Source organism: Amphibalanus amphitrite, unplaced genomic scaffold (assembly GCF_019059575.1).
Source record: "Amphibalanus amphitrite isolate SeventyFive unplaced genomic scaffold, NRLGWU_Aamphi_draft 000788F_arrow, whole genome shotgun sequence".
In the NCBI taxonomy this organism is placed as follows: domain Eukaryota; kingdom Metazoa; phylum Arthropoda; class Thecostraca; order Balanomorpha; family Balanidae; genus Amphibalanus; species Amphibalanus amphitrite.
The window spans coordinates 205,500-226,544 of record NW_024882282.1 but is presented as its reverse complement, the minus strand read 5'-3'; the positions used below and the strand labels follow the sequence as shown (position 1 = coordinate 226,544).

General features: G+C 58.8%; 2 protein-coding genes across 2 annotated transcripts; one reads left to right on the top strand and one right to left on the bottom strand.

The window, feature by feature from the left end:
• Positions 1 to 19: 19 nt before the first annotated feature.
• On the top strand, positions 20 to 17,981 carry LOC122366145. The gene is made up of 10 exons (XM_043338016.1): positions 20 to 228; positions 3,826 to 8,435; positions 8,706 to 8,932; positions 9,091 to 10,101; positions 10,336 to 11,073; positions 11,840 to 12,532; positions 12,777 to 12,946; positions 13,503 to 13,666; positions 14,585 to 14,731; positions 15,045 to 17,981. Exons 2-10 carry the CDS (start codon positions 3,827 to 3,829, stop codon positions 17,279 to 17,281), a joined length of 9,996 nt encoding a protein of 3,331 aa, XP_043193951.1. The 5' UTR covers positions 20 to 228; position 3,826; the 3' UTR covers positions 17,282 to 17,981.
• A 136-nt stretch (positions 17,982 to 18,117) lies between these two features.
• LOC122366146 lies at positions 18,118 to 20,237 on the bottom strand. Its single transcript, XM_043338017.1, has 3 exons — positions 19,643 to 20,237; positions 19,071 to 19,227; positions 18,118 to 18,846 (listed from the first exon to the last, which is right to left on the bottom strand). The coding sequence occupies exons 1-3, from the start codon at positions 19,804 to 19,806 to the stop codon at positions 18,217 to 18,219; spliced, it is 951 nt and encodes a 316-aa protein (XP_043193952.1). The 5' UTR covers positions 19,807 to 20,237; the 3' UTR covers positions 18,118 to 18,216.
• Positions 20,238 to 21,045: the final 808 nt, after the last annotated feature.

Sequence of the window (21,045 nt, the reverse complement as noted above, 5' to 3'; positions counted from 1 at the left end):
AATGTTTTTTGGTTGTGTTTGACGAGGTGTAGCGCGTTTGATAAAATTCCTTGATATATCAATATGTGGTGATTACTGCCGTGAATTTTTGCGTTCAGACAGAATTGTTTCCACAAGATATCAAATTTGATGGATTTAAGTTCATTTGTGCATAGATGGCTTTGCGGTAGTTAATTTGGATAGGGCAATTTGCATCACCTCAAATGTGGGTGTGATTTTGAATTAAAGGTAAGCAACTTTGATTATTAATTTTTAAACACCTTAGATTTAAAGTGTAGGTACTTACCTTATAGTAAGTAGTGGCAGCAAGGTGGACATTTGGTCTATGGCATAGTGTCTAGCTCATTGTCTTTTGCTTTTTCAATTCAGTAGGCGGAACTATGGTCAAGCGTACCCATTTTCGGGAACGCATTTTCGTTCCCATGTTTGGGAACGATAAACCCAAATATGGGAACGCCATGTAGGCATTATTTAAAACAAGAAAAAGCCGTTAAATGACGTCCAAAAAATATAAAACGATCGTGAACCGCCTGATATTTGTCTCAATATTGTTGGGAAAGAGTTTGCTATTGTAAGGCCCATCGTAGTTTCAAATCGTTCCCCTATTTCTAAAGCAGTCCATCATCCGGGCCGCGTGCCCAAATTTGGGAACGCTCTCATACACTGGCGCTGCAAGCGTTCCTTATTATGGGAACGGCGTACCCAAAATTGGGAACGATTTCACCGACGCCTTTCAGGGGCTCTTTTCATTAACAAGCATCACGTCCAACGCCGCAAATTATTGTTAACGCAACAATCATCAGATGACCTTTCCGGCAAGACCGTCGCATGTTTCGCCCAGTCTTCTGCGCTTTTATTCCCGTCGATCTCGCAGCGGGCACGCCCCCCTCTGCAGGATTACGTAATTCACAACGCTCAGCGATGTTCAACAAGGTCTTCCATATCTATATCCACCGTCCGTGCCGAGGGTGGAGACATGTCAAGCACCTGTCTGTTTATCACTGATAGTTGACGAGTACAAGGAAGTATCCAAAAATGGGAACGCTGAATATGTTACACCCTCAAAACACCTAGTCCCAATGAAAATCTAGTTTTTTCCTTTCTTAATGAGTGTAAGTGGCAAAAGGCCTGGTAGGATGGGCACGAGGAATGATCGAAATCAGCATAGAAATTATAAATAAGCCACACAGAGCGACCTATATAAGAGAAATTCCCCCAAAACGATCATGCTTAGAAACACGGACGACAAAAACCACGCTCATGAAGCTCCCTATAAAACAACGCTAAACAGCTAGCATCCAAATAAAATATGTCTTTCCGGGCTGATAAAATACAGCTGAATAATTTTTGACCACTTAAACTGAGTTTACAACAGTAGTTCGGTAAAATCACGCACGTTCTACGCGGTCGTCTGCCTCGACACCAAATGTCAACACTCAACAATATTACCTCGGGACTGTCCGCGTGTTCGCTTGCATATGTCAGCATCTGGTGTCGCTAGTATGAAACTTTATAACCAGGCGAAAATTATTATACTTGACCTCAAAATGTAAAAAACGCTTCATTTTCCTTAAAATTGCATGTTAAATGTAGTGTAACCCATGTTTTCACCATATCCGTCATTTCAAAAAATCATTAAAAATATTATTCGACGGTCAATTTCCTTGTTCAACGGTTAGATTAAAGAAAATTTTATAGAGATTTAGTAGATACTTAAATTAGCGTGCACTTTTTTTAGACGTGATGCACTAATGAGTTTTAGTGGGCGAACGGCCGAAAAATTACCTTCCGTTCTCATAAATGGGAACGCCTGTTCCCATATTTGGGAACTCCGTTCCCAAAAATGGGAACGTTCCTATATTTGGGTACTCATGACCATAGTTCCACCTACTGAATTTGCAGTGCACTTAAGAAGGAATCAATAGCAGTATTGGTAAAGCTGGCGTCACTGTCGGCGGTAGGTAGGTAGGTAGGTAGGTTAGGTTGTAGGCTGGTAGGTTTTAGGTGTGTAGGCTGGCAGGTTGTAGGTTAGTAGGTTAGGTGGTATTTATTTACTTTAGGACTGGCAGCCTTTACTTTCGTCTTTTAGTTCAGTCTTTTAGTTCTTTCGTCTATTACCTAGTTAGTTTTAGTTCAGTTACTTTTAGTTCAGGCTAGATTATGTTTTTTACTCATTTCATCTACCCATTTACTGGTTAGTGGTGATGGTGACGCCAGCTTTATCGATACCTAAATACCTACCTTTTATTGTTGGTGGCAGCTTTCATCCACCCTGAATGGGGCCACCAGTGTGTGCATGCTGATGCAGTGTTTTATCTTACTTTTGCTGATTGACGGTCAGTCACCTATGAATATGATCTAAAGCATTGACTTCCTATTTTGCAGTGAATGAGGAAAAACTATACAACCATTGATGCTTGCTGCTTTATTTGGCCCAGATTGCAACAGTCATTTATGCAATGCAATTCTGAGTATCAATAGGTACCAACTCTACTCTTTCCCTGGAATTATGCATGGTTATTTGTAGTTTCCATGATATTATTGCTTTAGCTTGATTTTACATCAGAACAGAAAAGGTTCAGACTTATCATTTAACTGTAGATGAAAATTAAGAACTAGGTTTGTCTTGTTTTCTTTTTCATTAAAGTAGGTAGGTACATATTTTGTGCTCGTTTCAGATAAGTGATTGTTGATATTGCCACATCTTCCTTTGATCCTATAGGTACTTTATTATGTTTAAGAGAGGATAAGAAATGAATTTCCTACTTTTCTTAGCTTACAGTAGCAGAATAGCATAAGGAGATATTCAATAAGGCTTTATATTTTGAGCATGCTGCTCATCAATAATTTTTATCATCAATTCCAGCAATGTGCAGTCGGTCTCAGGGTAGTGACTGAGTTGATAAAGCAACTAAATATTTTTATATCTGCCTTGTCTAATGAGATAGGTGTCTATGTAGCAAATAAGGTTGTGATGAAAGCTAATCTAATGTGCTCTATGATTTGGACACCCTACAATGTAGGCACCAATGTTTGGCATCAGTACTATCTGTCAAAGCGAAGTATTTTGTTGCTTTGAAATTTTTGTATAGGTGATGCAGGGGTCTACTCATTTTGTATTTTAGATCACAATGAAGCTTTAGTAGACTCTTTAGTGCCCTGAGTAGAACAATACTTATAAGGCTGTAATTTCATTTTATATGATCTGCTTGGTACTGAAAACGAATTGGTAGGCATTGCACATTGTTTTGTCCTTGGTCATCTCCTCCTGAGAACAAAGTAGCAAGTGGTAGCTGGTGGGATGCAAGAGGAAACTCTGTGTGAGACTTAATGTTTGTTTGTGTCTTTAAAGTTAATGATTTAATGTTTATTTTCCTTTGCTGGTGGGATGCAAGAGGAAATTCTTTGTGAGACTTAAATGTTTATTTGTGTCTTTAAAGTTAATGATTTAATGTTTATTTTCCTTTTCCCAGTTACTCACACCCTGCTCACTTGTAGATGATATTCGATCATGGCTTTGTTTTGTTGACTGTTGATCCCTATGCAGTTGATCTTAACATTTCCTTTCTAGTGAGTGTAATCATTGGGAATAGCATTAGTGCCATGATGCTTATGTGCTTTAACATCATTAATTTTATAGGTAGGTAGATACTACATATCACATTAATTTTAATAAAACCTATATTTTCAATATTTCAAAGCAGATACTAAACCATGTATTTAACAATGTTATGACTCACTTTTAGTCATTGAACTTCCTAGATTTTCAACACTACCTCTGATGTTGTGCTGGTCACTGAGTCGTATCTTTACGCCTGTTCTCAGGATGGACTCGTCCGGTCAGCCTCGCGTCATCTCGCGTGACGAGGCTCTGCGGATCTTGCGAGAGCAGCAGCGGAAGCCGGCGGCGCCGGCGCCGGCGCCGGCCCCGGTGGCCACGCCGGCGGCGGCCGCCAGCCTGCCGTCGTGGCTGCGCGCGGCCGTCAGTGCCACTCCGCCGCCACCGGCCGCGCCCGCCGTCCGGCTGCCTCCAGGCATCAGCGCCGTGCCACACCCGGCGCCGAGACAGCGCCAGCCGCCCCTGCAGACCGCTCAGCAGCAGCGGCTCTTGCAACAGCAGCATCAGCAGCGGCTGCTCCAGCAGCAGCAGCAACAGCGGCTCCAGCAGCAGCGACTGCAGCAGCAACATCAGCAGCGCATGCAACAGCAGCAACAACAACATCTGCAGAATCAGCAGCGGTTGATTCAGCAGATCAAGCAGAAAGAGCAGCAGCGACTCCAGCAAAGACAGCAGCCGCGCCAGCAGCAGCAGCAGTACCAGTATCCCGACCGCGCCTACGCCAGGGGACGGTCCGTCGATGGTGGATACCATGGCGGTCAGGCTGCTGCGAACGCCCCCTCTGAGCAGCCGGCGCAGCTCACCCTACAGCAGGCGATGGCGCTGTGCCGGAAGCAGGCGGCCGCCGCCCCCGCCCCCGCCCCCGCCGCCGCCTCGGAAGCGGTCGGCGTCGGCTGGATGGGTGGCTCGACGGAGGACGACGAGCCGCTGGACGCGGAGCCCGTACTGGAGGCAGTCAGCTCGCCGGTGCCCGTCGAGGAGCCCGTTCACGAACAGTACTCGGACGAGGAGCTAGGGGAGGAGGAGGAGCATTATTCTGACGAGGAAGAAGGCAGCTACCAGGAGCATGAAGAGACGGAGTCTGAAACGAACCGGCAGAGGTGCGATACTGAACCAGCGCCGGCGCAGAAACCGTCACCGGCGCCGGCGGAGACTCCAGCTCTGCCGGCCGGGCTGAAACTGCCGCCTGGTGTGAATCTGACACGGAGCGGCCCCCCGCCGGCCGCGACACCGCCAGCACCAGTCGCTGCACCAGCACCAAAGGCACCAGCGGCGCCGGCTGCACCCGTCCAGACTGCGGCGCCCCCACCGACGGCCCCGCAGCCGCCGGAACAGCAACAGAACGGTGGTGGCGTGGACCAGCACTACGACGAACTCGGGGAGGAAGAAGAGGACTACGAGATAGGTGACGAGGGGGATCAGCTGGGCAGCGAGGAACAGGACGAGGCCGACGACTGGCACTACCCTGAGGATGAGGAGGAGCAGACGGACCCGTCGCCGGAGCCGCAGCAGCAGCCGCGCTCGGTCCCCCCTCCGGCGCCGGCGCCTGTCCCGGCATCGTCCGACGAGCCGCGCAGTCTCACACTGCAGGAGGCGATGGCGCTCTGCCGCCGACAGGCAGCGGGTGCGGAGCCTGCCGAGCCGCCACCCCCTCCTCCGGCGCCGCCCCCGCCCCCGCCGCCGCCCCCGCCACCTCCTCAGCCGGCGCCGGTGCGCCGACCCGGGCCGGCGTCTGCCCGACCGATGCCGGCCTCCGTGCGTCAGGCGCGCCAAGCTGCGGCGGCGGCAGCAGCGGCCGCAGCAGCTGCAGCTGCACAGACCGCGTCTCCAGCCGCCGTCGTGTCCGCCCCGCAGAGTCCCGTGACTCCTGCACCGGAGGTGCGGACGCAGGCGGCGACTGAGCCCTCGTCTCCGGCAGACAAACAGGTGTCCGCACCAGAGAGCCGTCTGCCGCCGCCGCCGGAACCCGCGCCGGCCCCTACCGAGGCGCCGCCGGCCGCCGTCGACAAGGGACGGGCGAGAGAGGCGGAGGCGCGGGAACAGGAGAGGATAGATGAGGAGGAGGAGGACGCTTTGCTGCGGGAGGACGAGGAGGACGCGCTGTTGCGGGACGATGAGGACGAGTGGGAGCCGTCGGAAGGTGACCTCGATGACGAGGATCTGGACGAGTATGGCGCTGGGGCGTGGCGGGGCGGAGAGGGTGCCGGAGCCTCACCCCAGCCGGCCCAGCCGCCTGTGCCGCAGGTGACACTGCCGCGTGGCATCCGTGCGGTGCCGGTGCCGCCTGAGCCTAGCGCAGCGCTGGCGCGACTGCCGCCCGGAATCCGAGCCGTGGCGGTGCCGGACGAGCCCCGGTCGGCGGCGCCGGCGCCAGCCCCGATACCGCCGGCGCCGCAGAGACAGCCGCACCAGCAGAGACAACCACAGCTGCAGGAGAGACAGTTGCCGCAGCAGAGACAGCCACAGCAGGAGAGACAGATCCCGCAGCAGAGACCACCTCCGCAGCAACAGCAGCAGAGACAGCAGCCTCACCACCAGCAGCAGCAGCAGCAGCAGCAGCAGCAGCAGCAGCAGAGACAGCAGCCTCAGCAGCTGCAGAGGCCACCTCTTGAACAGCAGAGACCGCCTGCGCCGCCGCCGCAGCGTCTGACGCCGCGCGATCTGGGCATCCGACTGCCGCCGGGTATCGCCGCTGTGCCCGTGGGCCAGTCGGACCCAGAGCCGCCGCCCGCCGCGGACACGACTCCTAAGAGCGCCGCCCCGCCGGCAGCGGAGCCGGAGCCCCGTCACCTGACTCTGCAGGAGGCCATGGCCATGTACCGCCGGCAGTCGCAGGCGGCCGCGGAGCCGGAGCCGGAGCCGCCAGCTCCCGCGGAGCGGAGCGACGAGTCCCGAGAGGACTCTGTGCTCGAGGACGACTCGCTGCTGGACGATTCGCATCTGGCCGAGGGTGAGGCTCGGTTCAATGAGGACGAGTACGACGATGACCTTGATCAGGAGGACTTTGATGAGGACGAAGAGCTGATGAAGAACGGTGGGTGGCATGACGACGAAGCCTCGCCTCAGTACCAGGACGAGGCGCAGCCGGAGGAGGTTGGTGCAATCCCCGAACAGGATCATGCAGATGAGCCTGAAGAACAAATGTTGATGGCTGGGCCCGACGGGGAGCCAGAAGGTGACGATGAATCGCATCTACAAGACGAGTCACATGTAGAAGGCGAAGGCGAACACCCAGAAGAGGGCACTTCACATCTACAGGAGGACGCTTCACATCTAGAGGAGGACACTTCACATCTAGATGAGGGCGCTTCACATCTAGAGGAGGACACTTCACATCAAGATGAGGGCGCTTCGCATTTAGAGGAGGACGCTTCAAATCTAGAGGAGGGCGCTTCACATGTAGAGGAGGATGCTGCACGTCTAGAGCAGGAAAAGGCGCGTCTCGTTGGGGAGGAAGAAGCGATGGAGGAAGGGGAGTCGTGGCCGGCTGAAGATGGGGCGCGATACGACGAAGGCGAGTCGCGTGCCGAAGCAGATGGGCAGCAGCTTGATGACGAGCAAGCACTAATGGAGGAAGGGTATGAAGCAGAGAAAATAGATGAAGGTGATGAATATTCAGGTCAATATGGGGATGAAGCACTGCCGGAAGAACCCACTCATGACAACATGGCCGGTTCACTGCCTGAGCAGACCGGGCCGGCGGACGCTGGAAACGCGACTGCCGCTAGCTTTGACGCAGAAACTGGCGAACATTTGCAGCAACCTCCAGAGCCGACCGCTGCGGCGCCGGTCGACGGTGAGGCGGCCACCGCCCCTGCTGGTGATCGGGATACCGTTCCGAGTCCTCCCCAGCCGGCGGAGGAGGCTGCACAGTTCCAACCACCCGATGGCAGTAGCGAGGCCCAGTCTCCAGCTGCAGGTTCAACTCACGCCGATGACAAGCCTGAGCAGCCCAGCAACGAGCAGGAAACCCCAGAAGTGCCGAGCGGCGCTGGTGATAGCCGTGATCTCGGGGACCTCCCGGTCTCGGAGGAGCCGCCCTCCGCACCGCCGTCGGTGCCGCCTCCGGGGCCGGACGCGCCGGCCGACTCCGGCCAGCAGCAGCTGGCGGACGACTCGATCTCGGATCTGATCAGCGGCGCCGTGCTCGGTCCGGAGCTGATGCAGGCTGAGGTGGACGGCACCGCCGAGGACCTGTCCGAGGTCAAGGACATGCTGAGCATGCTGGAGGAGAAGCCGGACCTGCTGGACGCCGGCGGCGGCGGGGACGCCGAGCCGGACGAGGGCGCCGAGGACGAGGAGCCGGCCTCGTCAGAGGCGGACGGCAGCGGCTCCGAGTCCGACCGGCGCGACGGCGGCGACGGCAGCGAGGCCGGCAGCGCGGAGTCGGACGCCGCCGGCGACGGCGCGCGAGAGAGCCCCAAGCCCAAGCGGCGCAAGAAGAAGAAGGGTCGCAAACGGAAGAAGAAGCGTGGCGACGGTGACTCTAAAGACGACGACGAGAACGGGCCGCTGAACAAGCGGCGCAACATCCGCCAGATCATGACGGAAGAGAAGCTGGACGCGGAAACGCTGCGCGCACAGGAGGAGGAGAAGGAGCGCCAGCTGCGTCTCGCCGAACAGAAAAAGTGGTACGAGCAGTTCAAGCGCGAGCAGGAGCGTGTTGAGCGAGAGAAGGAGCAGGAGCGGCTGGAGCGCGAGGCGGCCGAGGCGGAGCGCAAGGCCAAGGAGGCAGCCGACGTGATCGTGCTCTCCAGCGACGAGGAGAAGGAGGAAAAGGAGGAAAAGCCCGAGGTTAAACAGGAGGTCAAGAAAGGTGAGCTCTTCAACGCATCATAGGCTTATTTTGCAACAGTCGTACTTGCTTCCGTTGTATTGAGTATCGTGATTTTATATGACACAAGTTAACAGATTCGAGTGCTCCCTATTTCGCCATTGGTCTCATATTATTTCCATTTAACCGAAAATTGTGTTGCTTTCTCTTTATAGCTGGTGTTCAACAAGAAGTTTGATTCCTTGCCAGCTTTGTGACCTGCTTGCCTGATAGCCTGCCGCAGCTGACCATAATCCGTTTCCCCTGTGGCAGAGCCGGCGGCCGAGACGAGTGACGACGACATCCAGCTGCTGAGCTCGGGCGAGGAGGAGAAGGAGGACGGCCACGCCGAGGACACCAACAACTCGGGCTCGCACACGGACGACACGTGCAACGTGCCCGACTCGCTGGGCCGTGTGCTGGTCAACGTGGGCCACCCGCCGGCCGAGATGGACATCTTCATTGCGCCGCAGATCGCCAGGAACATCAAACCGCACCAGGTGGGCGACGCGGCGGGCGGGAATGGCCGCCACCGAAGTGGTGGGAGGATGCTCATTACTCGTGTACCTATGTTTTTTTATCGTTGTTGACTGACTTCGGCTACTGATAGTCAGGCGTTGACACGGCAGTGATGTAAATTATTGTCTCTGTGTTGCAGATTGGCGGCGTCCGGTTCCTGTACGACAATCTGATCGAGTCGCAGGAGCGCTGCAAGACCACGCCCGGCTTCGGCTGTATCCTGGCGCACTCGATGGGCCTGGGGAAGACGATGCAGACAGTGACGTTTACGGACATCTTCTTGCGGCACACCGGCCACCGCACGGTGCTCATCATCGTACCCATCAACACCATCCAGAACTGGCTGAACGAGTTCAACTTCTGGCTGCCGGACGCCAACACGTACACGCCGCTGGCGCAGGGCGGCGAGGTTCGGCCCAGACACTTCGCGGTCAGCATGCTCAACGACTCGCACCGCACGCTGCAGGCGCGCGCCAAGGTGATCGCCGACTGGTACCGCGACGGCGGCGTGCTCCTCATCGGCTACGAGCTCTACCGGCTGCTCAACATCAGCTCGTCGCGCGCGGCGCGCAAGAAGAAGCGCAAGGACGGCTCAGACGACCTGGAGGCCGAGGCCCGGGAGAAGCAGCTGCTGGAGGGCATCAAGACGGCCATCACCCGGCCCGGACCCGACCTGGTCATCTGCGACGAGGGCCACCGCATCAAGAACGCCGGCGCCAGCATCTCGCAAGCGCTGAAGAGTATCCGGACGCGGCGGCGGCTGGCGCTCACCGGCTACCCGCTGCAGAACTGCCTGGTCGAGTACTGGTGCATGGTCGACTTTGTGCGGCCCAACTTCCTCGGCACAAAAGCCGAGTTCAACAACATGTTCGAGCGGCCCATCTCGAACGGCCAGTGCGTGGACTCGACGCCGTCGGACGTGCGTCTGATGCGGTTCCGCTCGCACGTGCTGCACTCGCTGCTGGAGGGCCTGGTGCAGCGGCGCAGCCACGCCATCCTGCAGGCCACGCTGCCCAAGAAGGAGGAGTACGTGTGTCTGCTGCGGATGACCCAGCTGCAGCGGGCGCTCTACCAGCGCTACATGCTCGACCTGACCTCGCGCAGCGGACAATCACCCAACCCCCTGCGGGCCTTCGTCGTCAGCTGCAAGGTAACGGCCGCGCGCGCCTAGCGCTTTTTTTAGTCGTATTTACCCTTTAGATAATGCTATCTGTTCTTCAGAGGGGCTGATGTTTGATCTATGTTATTGTGTGGGCTAAATGGACATGTAATTCTACTCTCGCATCGGTTATCTATGTTTGCAGTAAATGAAGGGTAACCAATGTTGGCCCCCATCGAAGAGACTTTCGTGTATTTTATTCTATTGCCCTTATCTGCGTGACAGATCTGGAACCACCCGGACATCCTGTATAACCTGCTGCGGAAGAAAATGGCGGACGAGGACCTGGACCTGGACGAGACCAACGACAGCGCCAGCAATGGCACGGCCAGCCGTCCGCGCCGGCCGCCGCAGGCGCCCGGCGGTCCCGCTGCTGCTGGTGGGCCGGGCGGACCAGGCGGGCCAGCTGGCGGCGGGCCGGGCGGAGCCCCTGGCGGGTATACCGCCGGGCCGTCCGGCGGACCTCCCGCTGGTGGTTTTCCTGGCGGACCGGGTGGGTTTGGTGGACCTACCGGTGGACCAAGTGGATTTGGTGGACATCCTGGTGCACCGGGCGGACATCCTGGTGGATTTGGTGGACCTGGAGGTTTCCCCGGTGGACCAGCTGGACCTGGAGGATATCCAGGTGGACCTTCTGGACCTGGTGGATATAACACTGCATCTGGCGGGTCTGGTGGTCCTAGCGGGTATAACGCTGGACCGGGCGCGCCGGGCGGACCCTCCAGTGGGTCTAGTGGTCCCTCTGGGTACAATACCGGACCTGGCGGACCCTCCGGCGGACCGGGTCCTAGTGGATACAACGCTGGACCGGGTGGACCGGCCGCTCCTGGTGGAGCTGGCGGACCCCCCAGTGGACCCGGTGGGCCTCCCGGAGCGGCTGGAGCGGCGGGAAACATGCAGACGCCGCCCGACGCCAGTCCGCTGGAGAAACCCAAAGACGACGGATTCATCAACTACGACTGGGTGAGTTCTTGGGCGGAGATGGGGCGATGACGCAGTGTACCAAAATGCGTTGATTTGGGTGGGAAACGACATTTAAATGAAAACCATTTTGCACTCTTATCTCCGATTTTTAAGAGCAATTTTCCACTCCCAATTTGAATGAGAAAAAGTATTTGCATGGCTTATCGTTTTACACCCTACATTTCACCAAACTTGTATGTAAATGTATGCCATTGACCCCTTTCTCACTCTTTTGTGTTCTAATCGACTGGCAATTTTTCCACTCTTCCACCCAAGCCAAGGTACAATTTTGGGACACTGTGACGGGTAACCGAGGTGTGGATGGGATGCGCGAAGATGCCACGTAGAGTAGGAAACAGGAACGGATACTGAATGGTTCGTGATAAGCTGATAGAAGCAACGGAAGTGTTTGGCATATGGTCCAGAATCGTTTGTCCATAGTCGCAATGACATGACGTCTGATACCAATTTGAAATGGCATGCTGTTTCGTTATGTTCACGGATTACGATACACAATTCCTTTATTTGCATACTTTATGTTTATTCAGTTGAGTTTGCAAAATATAAGAGGAAAATATTCCGTTGCTCGTCCTTGTTTGTGTTTCGGGGTACCGGACTTATCGCCTGCAGCGTTGTGTGCGCTATCAGACGGTCTCGCCCCTGAGCGGTCAGGTGACGCCCGCGCCGCTTCCGTCGGTGACTCAGCCATGTGATAGGAGTGCGGTGTGTTTCCTGCGGCACTAACCCCGTCCCCGGCTATCGACAGGCCCAGGACATGATGCAGAACTACATCCCCGGACAGCTGGAGAACTCCACCAAGATGATGGTGTTCAAGGTGCTGCTCGAGGAGACGGTCAAGCTGGGCGACAAGATGCTGCTCTTCAGCCAGTCGCTGTTTACGCTCAACATCATCGAGGAGTTTCTGCAGCAGACGGTGATCCCGGGCCGCAGCGAGAAGTGGATGCTCAACCAGTCCTACTACCGACTGGACGGCTCCACCACCGGACTCGAGCGCGAGAAACTCATCAGCGAGTTCAACGCCAGCCCGGCCGTGCCGCTGTTCCTGGTCTCGACGCGCGCCGGCAGCTTAGGCGTCAACCTGGTGGGCGCCAACCGCGTGCTGGTGTTCGACGCCTCGTGGAACCCGTGCCACGATACGCAGGCCGTGTGCCGCGTCTACCGGTTCGGCCAGCAGAAGCGCTGCTACATCTACCGGCTGGTGACCGACAACTGCCTGGAGCGCAGGATCTACGACCGCCAGCTCAAGAAACAGTCCATGTCGAACCGCATCGTGGACGAGACCAACCCGGACAACATGGTGACGACGCAGAGCCTGAACCGGCTGCTGGACCCGACCGAGGACGACCCGCCGCCGGCCACCGTGGCGCCCGACCCGGACAAGTTCTCCGACCCCGTGCTGCTCACCGTGCTCGACAAGCTGGGACACCTCTTCTCGCAGGTCAGTCGCCGCCGGGTGGACACAGCACAGTGTCAGCGGTGGCGGGCGGGCAGGATGTTTATTGCGCGTTGAATCGAGCGCCAGGTGTTTTCTTTCGTATTACTCGACTGAAACATGGTATCGTGTTCTAGTTCGTTTTATATTTACGTTGGTGGCAGTGGCGATGCCCAGTCATTCAGCTATGACCCGTAGTAGATCTGAAACTCGTCTGGACCCGGACTTTACCCACCGCTCCCTCACCCAGGAACCGTTCGAGCACGACGCCCAGCTGGTGGACCGACAGGACAAGCGGCTGACTCAGGCCGAGAAGAGGCTGGCCAAGCGCAGCTACGAGCTCGAGAAGAAGGCTGCCAACACTGGCGGCCGGCCCAACTACCAGGGCTTCTACCAGCGCGGCCAGCCGGGCGCCTACAGGTCGGTGCAGCAATGTTGGAAATGAGACCCTTTGCTGGTCCAAGTCGAGTTCCAAAGATTTTGTTCTCCTTTACAAAATTATGCTCCAGTACTTGAAATCTTCCAAATTTTCCACCATATGTGATGAAAAACTGCTATTATTACACACAAAATATACAGTAATAGGCTAGCATTGAGAATAACATATTTTATAAGCTATCACGTTTAGTAGACCACAAATATGGTTTTCCTGTTGGTTGCTCTAAAAGATTCCCGGTTCTCCGGACAGATTTTATTCTCCGGGGCCAGGACCGAAAACAATTATAAAATTGTTGCCGGGCTGACGTCGGGTCGGGCAGGCGAAGGGGTGGGCTGTGGATTTGGGACTGGTGGGATCGCATTTCACGCATAATATGTCCCTTGATAGTCAGTTATCTAAGTACATGAGCCGCCCAGTTACGTTTACACTTTGATGTATTTACGCTGTTCATCCTCGCCCAATATCAGACTGGCGGTATAACTCGATCACCTAGCCCATTGGCTGCCTCTCTGACCCGCCCCGTGCCACCTCCTTCAGGGGCCTGTACAACAAGCCGGTGGCCAACGTGCGTCCGATGATGGTGGGCGGCCGGATGGTGCAGCAGCGCGGCGGTCTGAACCCGTTCGGCGGCGCGTCCCGGCTGTCCACCGAGCAGCTGAGCCGCCAGGGCGTCTCCATGTCGCACATCACCGTGCCCAAAGGTCAGTCTGTCCGCTGTCACCCCGGTACCCTCCGCCGGCGCCGTCCGCCCCCCCCCCCCCTCCCCCCCCCCCCCGGCGTACCGACTGCTGCCGAGTGGGCGGGTGTTTGCAGCTGTCTATGAGACTATTTGTGCTGTCAATGCTTGTATCTCCCGACATACCGTTAGTATCGTACTTCCTCGTGCTGAATCACGATATCGGCCAAGTAAATCCTCTGCTCAGTTAGTTCCCGATTATCCGCTGTCACCTATCGGTCCTCTATATTTGTCGCTCAGTGGCACCTGAAAGTCGGTAATTATGCAGTTACCGCCAGTGTAGCCAACTGCAGCTGATTTTATTGCTGCTGAACTTTCCGCAACCATATGCCAGCCGATGGAGCCGGTCTTACGGTAAATTCCACCAGCCCGTCATATGTCAATATTTGACTTGAGCATTGACAGTATAGCGGCTGGGAATCCTGGGGACATCGAGCGGTGCAGCTGCGTCAGCGGCTCCATGTTTCACAGTTTATCAGCTACTAGCCGCTCTCCTTTGTACTCCGTACGCGACGTGATATATTGCAGCGTTCTCTATGACATTACGACGTGAAATGCCCGGCTGTCTCTGTGTCCTATTGACCATGCATCATACCTAACTGCTCGGCAATATGCTATATAGACACTGCACATTGACCCAACCGCCATCGCTGTGATGTTTTGTCAATGTCAGGCTGCTGTGTGCTTACTCCGTTGGCCCAGATTCGCCGTTAGATGTACTTTTCACTGTCATCCCACTTACTTTCATCAGGCTGTCTTCCGTTCGGCGGACACCCAGACCTGTAACATACTGTGCAGCACCAACTATATGACACGCGCCCCACCAATCCCGTGTGAGTCTGCAGACGTAACCGCTCCCTCCCCACACCCTGTGTGTCGGCAGACGTGACGATTCCAACCGGGTCCGGGGACGGCGAGCCGATCCAGCTGCGCGCCGGCCAGACGGTGCTCGTCATCCGCACTGCCAAGGGCGTCTACCTGCGCCTGCAGGACGGACGCATCATCGCCATCCGCATGCCCGCCGGATCCGGTGAGAGGGGAGAGCGGGGCAGAGCGACTTGGGGACGCAGTCGGTTGTAGGGACCGGCGACAGCTGGTCTGAACTGTACAGAGAGGTATTGGACAGGATGTTTGCTCAAACTTTGTAATTTGTAATTAGCTGACTGTGTGGTGCTAAGCGGCTGAAGTGGTTTACATTGCATTGTTTGGTATTCAGCCTGCAAATGTTTATGCCCGTTGAATTACAAGTTTTCCTGGAGCAGTCGGGAAATCGTGACCCCTGTGACGACACAGACTCGTTCCATGCCTGGTGCCGACCTATGACTGTGGTCCCTCGTCCCCAGGCGGCCGCAGTGTGCCGGACCTGCTGGGCAGCTCCAGCCGGTACCAGCCGCGGCCCCAGCCGGCCTCCGCCGCCGGCCCGTCCGGTATTCGCCTGCCGCGCGGCATCACCGTCGAGCGGGTCCCGGCCGGCGGCAGCGGCGGCGGCAAGCAGGGCGGCCAGTCGTGGGCGCGCCGCGCCGCGCCCGCGCGCGCCACCGTCAGCCGCTCGGCGCCGGCCCGCTCCGACTCGGACAGCGGGGACGGCGGCCTGAACCTGTCGGCGCTGCTCGGCCGCCAGCCGGCGCCAAAGGACGACAAGGGGAAGGCAGAGCAGCCGGCCACCTCCGCCGCGCCGGCCACCGGTGGCGGCTCTCCTGGGGGCGGAGACGAGAAACAGACCGGAGGGAAGGCGCAGGACGAGCGGTCGGCGTCCCCGGGCGGGACGGCCGAGGACGGCAACTCTGCGCTCCACTACCTGGACCGGGCGCTGGCCGAGTCTGCCGACAACTCCAGGGCGGACAGCGGCTCAGCGGCGGACGAGTCCGGCCTTGGCGGGTCACCGGCCGCCGGTCAGCAGCAGCAGCAGCAGCAGCAGCAGGACGACCCCAGTGACCCGCTGTCTCGGCTGAAGAGCCTGGCGGTAGCGGCCAGCGGCGACGGCCGCCAGGAGCCGGGTATGCCGCCCTCGTCCATGGCAGACGATAAGATGATGGCAGACCAGCAGCGGCAGCAGCTGCAGGGCCAGCATCAGCAGATGCAGCAGCAGCAGCAGCAGCAGCAGCACCTGCCGGCTCCACACCAGCAGCAGCAGCACCATCCGCAGCAGCAGATGCAGCACCGAGGGATGTCTCACCAGCAGTCGCCCTACCATCCGGACCTGGCCCAGAAGCAGCAGCAGCACCAGCAGTCTCTGGCGTACCAGGGCGCCGGTCAGCAGCGTGGCGACCAGGCCGGTGACGAGTTCATGGATACACACATATTCGACCTGAGCCACAAGCCGGGCATGGAACAGCAGTCGGCGCAGGACCTCAGTGGCGGCGGCGGCCAGGGTCTAGACCTGTCGCACCTCCCCCAGCAGCAGCAGTCGGGTGGCCTGCACGGTCAGCTGGGGGGCCAGTCCGGCCGGATGGACCACCAGGCCAGGATGGAGCTGCAGCTGGCCGGTCAGCCGGCCAGGGTCAGCCACCCGATGGACGGCCAGGCGGGCCACGGCCGGCTCGGCGGCGGCTCGGCTGGCTCCATGTCACAGCTGGACCAGCGACTAGGGCTGACGCACGGCCACTCGATGCTGTCCCAGCCGCACGACCTGTCGATGCACGGCCAGCAGCCGGCGCTGGCGGCGCCCGAGCCGCCGCCGCCGCCGCGGTACGGCCTGCCGGCGGCGTCCCAGTACGGCGGCTCCCACCAGGCGCGCACGCCCGGCATGGAGCAGTACGGCGCCGGCGGCGCGGACGGCTCCCAGCTGCAGACGCACCGGCACAAGGCGGCGCCGAGCCGCCCCAAGTCCGGCTACCCGCCGCACCAGTCACCGGCGCTGCACCAGCCCCACCTGCAGCTGGCGCCCGAGCCGAGCCACGCGCCGCCCCAACCGCCTCCGCAGCATCTCGGCGGCGGCATCGACGACCTGATCGCCGGCTTCGACCTGAGCCGGCCGACGTACAGCAGCGCGCCGGCGCCGACGGCCGTCAGCCTGGGCGGTGTCTCCACGGCGCCGCTGCCCTCTTTCTCGACGGTGTCGCAGCTGCCGCTGCCCTCGTTCTCCAGCGTGGCGTCGTCGGGTGGCGGCGGCGGCGGCGGCGGCCAGCCGGCGCCGCTGCGCGAGCCGCTGCCGCAGCCGCAGCCGATGGACACGGCGGCCCCGTCGGCGGCGCCGCCGGTGACGGCCGCCTCTGGCAGCGGCAGCTCGCGGCTGGCCGAGGAGCCGTTCCCCTGGGAGCTGGGTGGCCAGTACCCGGCCGCCTACAGCCGCGAACTCGGCTACGCCGGCTACCCGCCCTACAGCATGGCCTACAGCCAGCCGCCGGGCGCGTACGGCGCGCCGGCGCCCTACCCGGCCTACGGCCTGTACGGCGCCGCGTCGGCGGCCAACTACGGGGCGTACCGGTACCCGGCCGGCTACCAGCCGTTCGGCGGCCCGTTCGGCGTGCCGGGCCTGCCGCAGCCGTACGGCTCAGCCGAGCCGAGCGTCTCGGCGGCCGACTTCTCGCTGGGCGGCGCAATGGCTCCCGGCGAGCCCACCTACCGGCGGCCGCAGTAGCCGCCGCTAGCCGCGGCACGGACTGACAGGGTCAGCGGAGCGACATGCGCGCCCGGCCGCCCGCCGGGCTGTACAGGCCGTGTGCAGGAGCTCCAACAAAGCGCTATTGGTGGACCTTCTACGTGTATATTTAAAGTGTTGCCAAAGGCATTCTGTCCCTCTTCTATAGGGGTCCGTTATCTCTAGTCGTACAAACCGTAGGACTGCTTTGAACGTTTTATTCAGGACAATTGTTGCAAGGATATGTCTTTTATGCTTTGCTTCGTTAATCGAGCGGTTGTACCTTTCTGAGTGGATGGACCAGCTGATAGTCGCTTCACTGTGTATTTGTGTGATACGAGGCGCGTCTTTGTAACCCCATGGCGAGAGTATCGCCGCACCATTGATTGATCAGCTGCCCGATTACCATACATTGTTTGGTAGTGTCGCCTACATCACTGTTCAGACTAAGGGCGGCGCACCCGTTTGTGTTTCATCGAGAAGGGACGTAGTGAGGCCGTGTCGACTGTAAATGTGCGCCCGTGCGAGTTGGTCCGGCGGCCTCTGTGAGGCGCGTCGGCCGGCGCGCGGCCGCTGCTGTCGTTCTATCTGCTGCCAGCCTCTCGGCCTGCCGTCGGCCGCCGCCGCTGGTTTCGGCGGTCGCCAGCGGCTTCACTTCGTGTAATAATAATATACGGTATTGCCTGGCAGGCACCCTGTGTACTCGTGTCTGCTTTGAGAGGGAAGGGGACAGCGGATCGCAAACCATCGTGGGATAAATTCGCGGCGCGACGGGTTGTTGATTGGACCGGTTGCGGATGTAACACTGGGGATAAGTGATAGAATTTACGTACAGATAAAACAAGACTCGTGTATTATCTGCTGGGTATTTGTACAGCTGGCTCACAGTTCGGTTCACAGTTCGGCTGGTAATGTTCGCACCACTGACTGTTCGCTCACAGGCAGGCGGTTCTCACCCACGAGACCTCCAGAACCCGCTGCACGGGCGCGTCCAGGCCGGAGATCCGCAGCTCACCCGTCTCCAGTCCATCCAGAAAGTCGTACGCGAACGGGTAAAAGCCGAGCTGCTGCAGCCGGAGCAGACCTCTGTACAGCCGCCTCAGGGCGTCCAGGTCGTGCCCGCTGGCACCGGCGCCGGCCCGGGTCACCGGCCGCACGTCCAGCCGGACGCCCAGCTGGCGCACGCTGTCGGCCAGCGCCCGCGGCGGCTCCTCCAGGAACCGGGAGAAGCCGTCGGCGTCCAGTGTGAGCGACAGGTAGCTGATGGGCCGGCGCCGGTGGCCGAGCCGGCGCACCCAGTCGTCGAGCCGGCCGGCGGCGCCCTCCTCCCGGTGGTGGCGCACCCCCACCTGGCGGCCCAGCAGCGGCTCGGCGGTCGGCGCCGACTCGGGCCCGAACGAGTGCGTCTCGCAGCCGTACGCGTCGGCGGCGACGTCGAACGAGGCGTCCTCGGGCGGCCGGACGGCGTACACCAGACACCGCTCGTCGACCAGAGAGAACTCCGGGTCGAAACAGAGGTGCCGGCCGCCCCACAGCATGGCGTTCCGGCCGCTCGGCGCACGGATCTGAGAAAGGTCACAGCGTTAGGGTCAGGACCTGGGACTGCAGGGTTGGCAGACGGGCTTACATACTCTGCATGTCATAACCGTTCTCTGTCCCGGTCGTTTGTGTCGGTGTGATCCTGACATTTGTCTCGACTCCCGGTTCATTTTGCCGAGGCCAGTGTGCCCTGTCCCGGTCTTCCCGGCCCATCCCGGCAGCCCTCTCGGCACAGCTCCTCAGTCCTCACCACGTGAGCTCCGATGGCCAGGTCCCTCTGGCATGCGGACGGCGAGGGCTGCGCTAGGTAGGTGAACAGCTCCTGCACCAGGGCCTCGTCGCCGGCGGGCTCCGCAGGCAGCGGCAGTACCTCCATGCGGGCATCGTGCCGCTCACAGGAGAGGGGCCTGTAGGACGGGGCACGCATGTCACTGACTAGTGTCCGCTCCCTGCAAGGCATGCCGTCGTAAGTGGGCACGGGCTCACACCGAAGCCGGGAATTATCCAGGTAAATTCCGCGTCTACCTTTACATGGGTGAGGTCGTAGCGTTTCTGATAAATGCCATCGTTTTTAGGCCCTGAGTAAAGGCACCATTTAATTCTTAAAAGTAAATACTAAGCAGACACATGAGAATCTATCGGTCCATCGAAGCTAGCTAGTTATGAGTATATGTGAATTGCATTGGTATAAAATTTGTTATTAGCGCTTTAATATTTTCATCGACTTATATTATAAATGCATGTCACCAGACGGCGCACTGGGGCACTGCACCGGCGGACAGTGCAGAGGTGCAGCGCTCGGGACGATCGGTCACCACTCACAGCGGCGAGTCGTCGGCGCCGGGCAGCACCAGTAGCACCAGCACCACGCCTGCGGCCAGCAGCAGCACCAGCAGACCGACGGCCAGCAGCGAGCGCAGCGGCCGCCGCGCCGACTGGGCCGGCCAGCAGGACGCCGCGCCGGCCGGGCCCGACCACTGGGACATCGCCGCCGACCGGGAGACGAGAGGCCGAGCACGGGCCGGGACGGAGGGCACGGCCAGGTGGGCGTCCTCAGCTGCTCATCCGAGGCGCCTCAGCGATCCAAATCACCTGGCGTACATTTCAGTCGCCAGCGGATAGTCGGGTACGCTCACTCACGGAGACGTTTCGGACACTGCAGATGACGGGAGGCCGCCGTCTTCACCGCTACGCTCGCAATAACGATCTAAATGCGCTCGAATATCACCGACACTCGTTCTCGCTGGGCTCGAATTGGACCACTCTTTGCTGACACTGGACAGACTGCCCGAAAGGTGACCGGACCGCACAGCGTTTCAGCGCGCACCGCGAACCGATGCCGACTGCCCGGCGCGTCCCGCTGCCGGCTGTCCCGCTGCGGGACGGACCGAGTCGCCGCGCCGTCCGGGGTCGGTGACCGGTGCCGCTCCTCCGCTGAGCGAGCTGAACGGTGGCCCCGGGGCATCGCTCGGCTCTCCACGGCCGCTGCACGCGAGATGAGAGCTCCAGATGCTGCGCGGAATGCAGATGTCTCCTGTCTGCCTTGTCCGTCCGTCCGTCCGTCGGTCCGTCCGTCTGTCCGTCGGTCCGTCGGTCCGTCTTTCCCGTCTGTCAGTCTGTCGCTGTCCGTCTGTTCCGGGTCTGCCCCGTCCCTCCCGGGTCTGCCCCGTCCGTCGGTCTGTCGCTGTCCGTCTGTCCGGTCTGTCGCTGTCCGTCTGTCCGGTCTGTCGCTGTCCGTCCGTCGGTCTGTCGCTGTCCGTCTGTCCCGTCTGTCGCTGTCCGTCTGTCCCGTCTGTCGCTGTCCGTCTGTCCCGTCTGGTGCTGTCCGTCTGTCCCGTCTGGTGCTGTCCGTCTGTCCCGTCTGGTGCTGTCCGTCTGTCCCGTCTGTCGGTTCGTCTTTCCCGTCTGTCGGTCTGTCGCTGTCCGTTTGTCGGTCTGTCAGTCTGTCAGTCTGTCGGTCTGTCGGTCTGTCAGACTGTCTCCCTCTGCATCTGGCTCTGTCTATGTTGTCTCTTTCCATGTCTGCCCTCCCCTCTCCCTCGGTCTCGACCCTCACCACTTTTCTCATTTGACTGTGAGTCTTCGACTGCCGCTAGGTGATCCCATGACTCATTTGCGCTTTTGGTTTGGAAGACTTCTGACTACAAGAAAACCGGAAAATTTAGGTACTCGATTCTGAATCGAGTCCGTCCGTCCGTCTGTCGCCGTCCGTCTGTCCCGTCTGT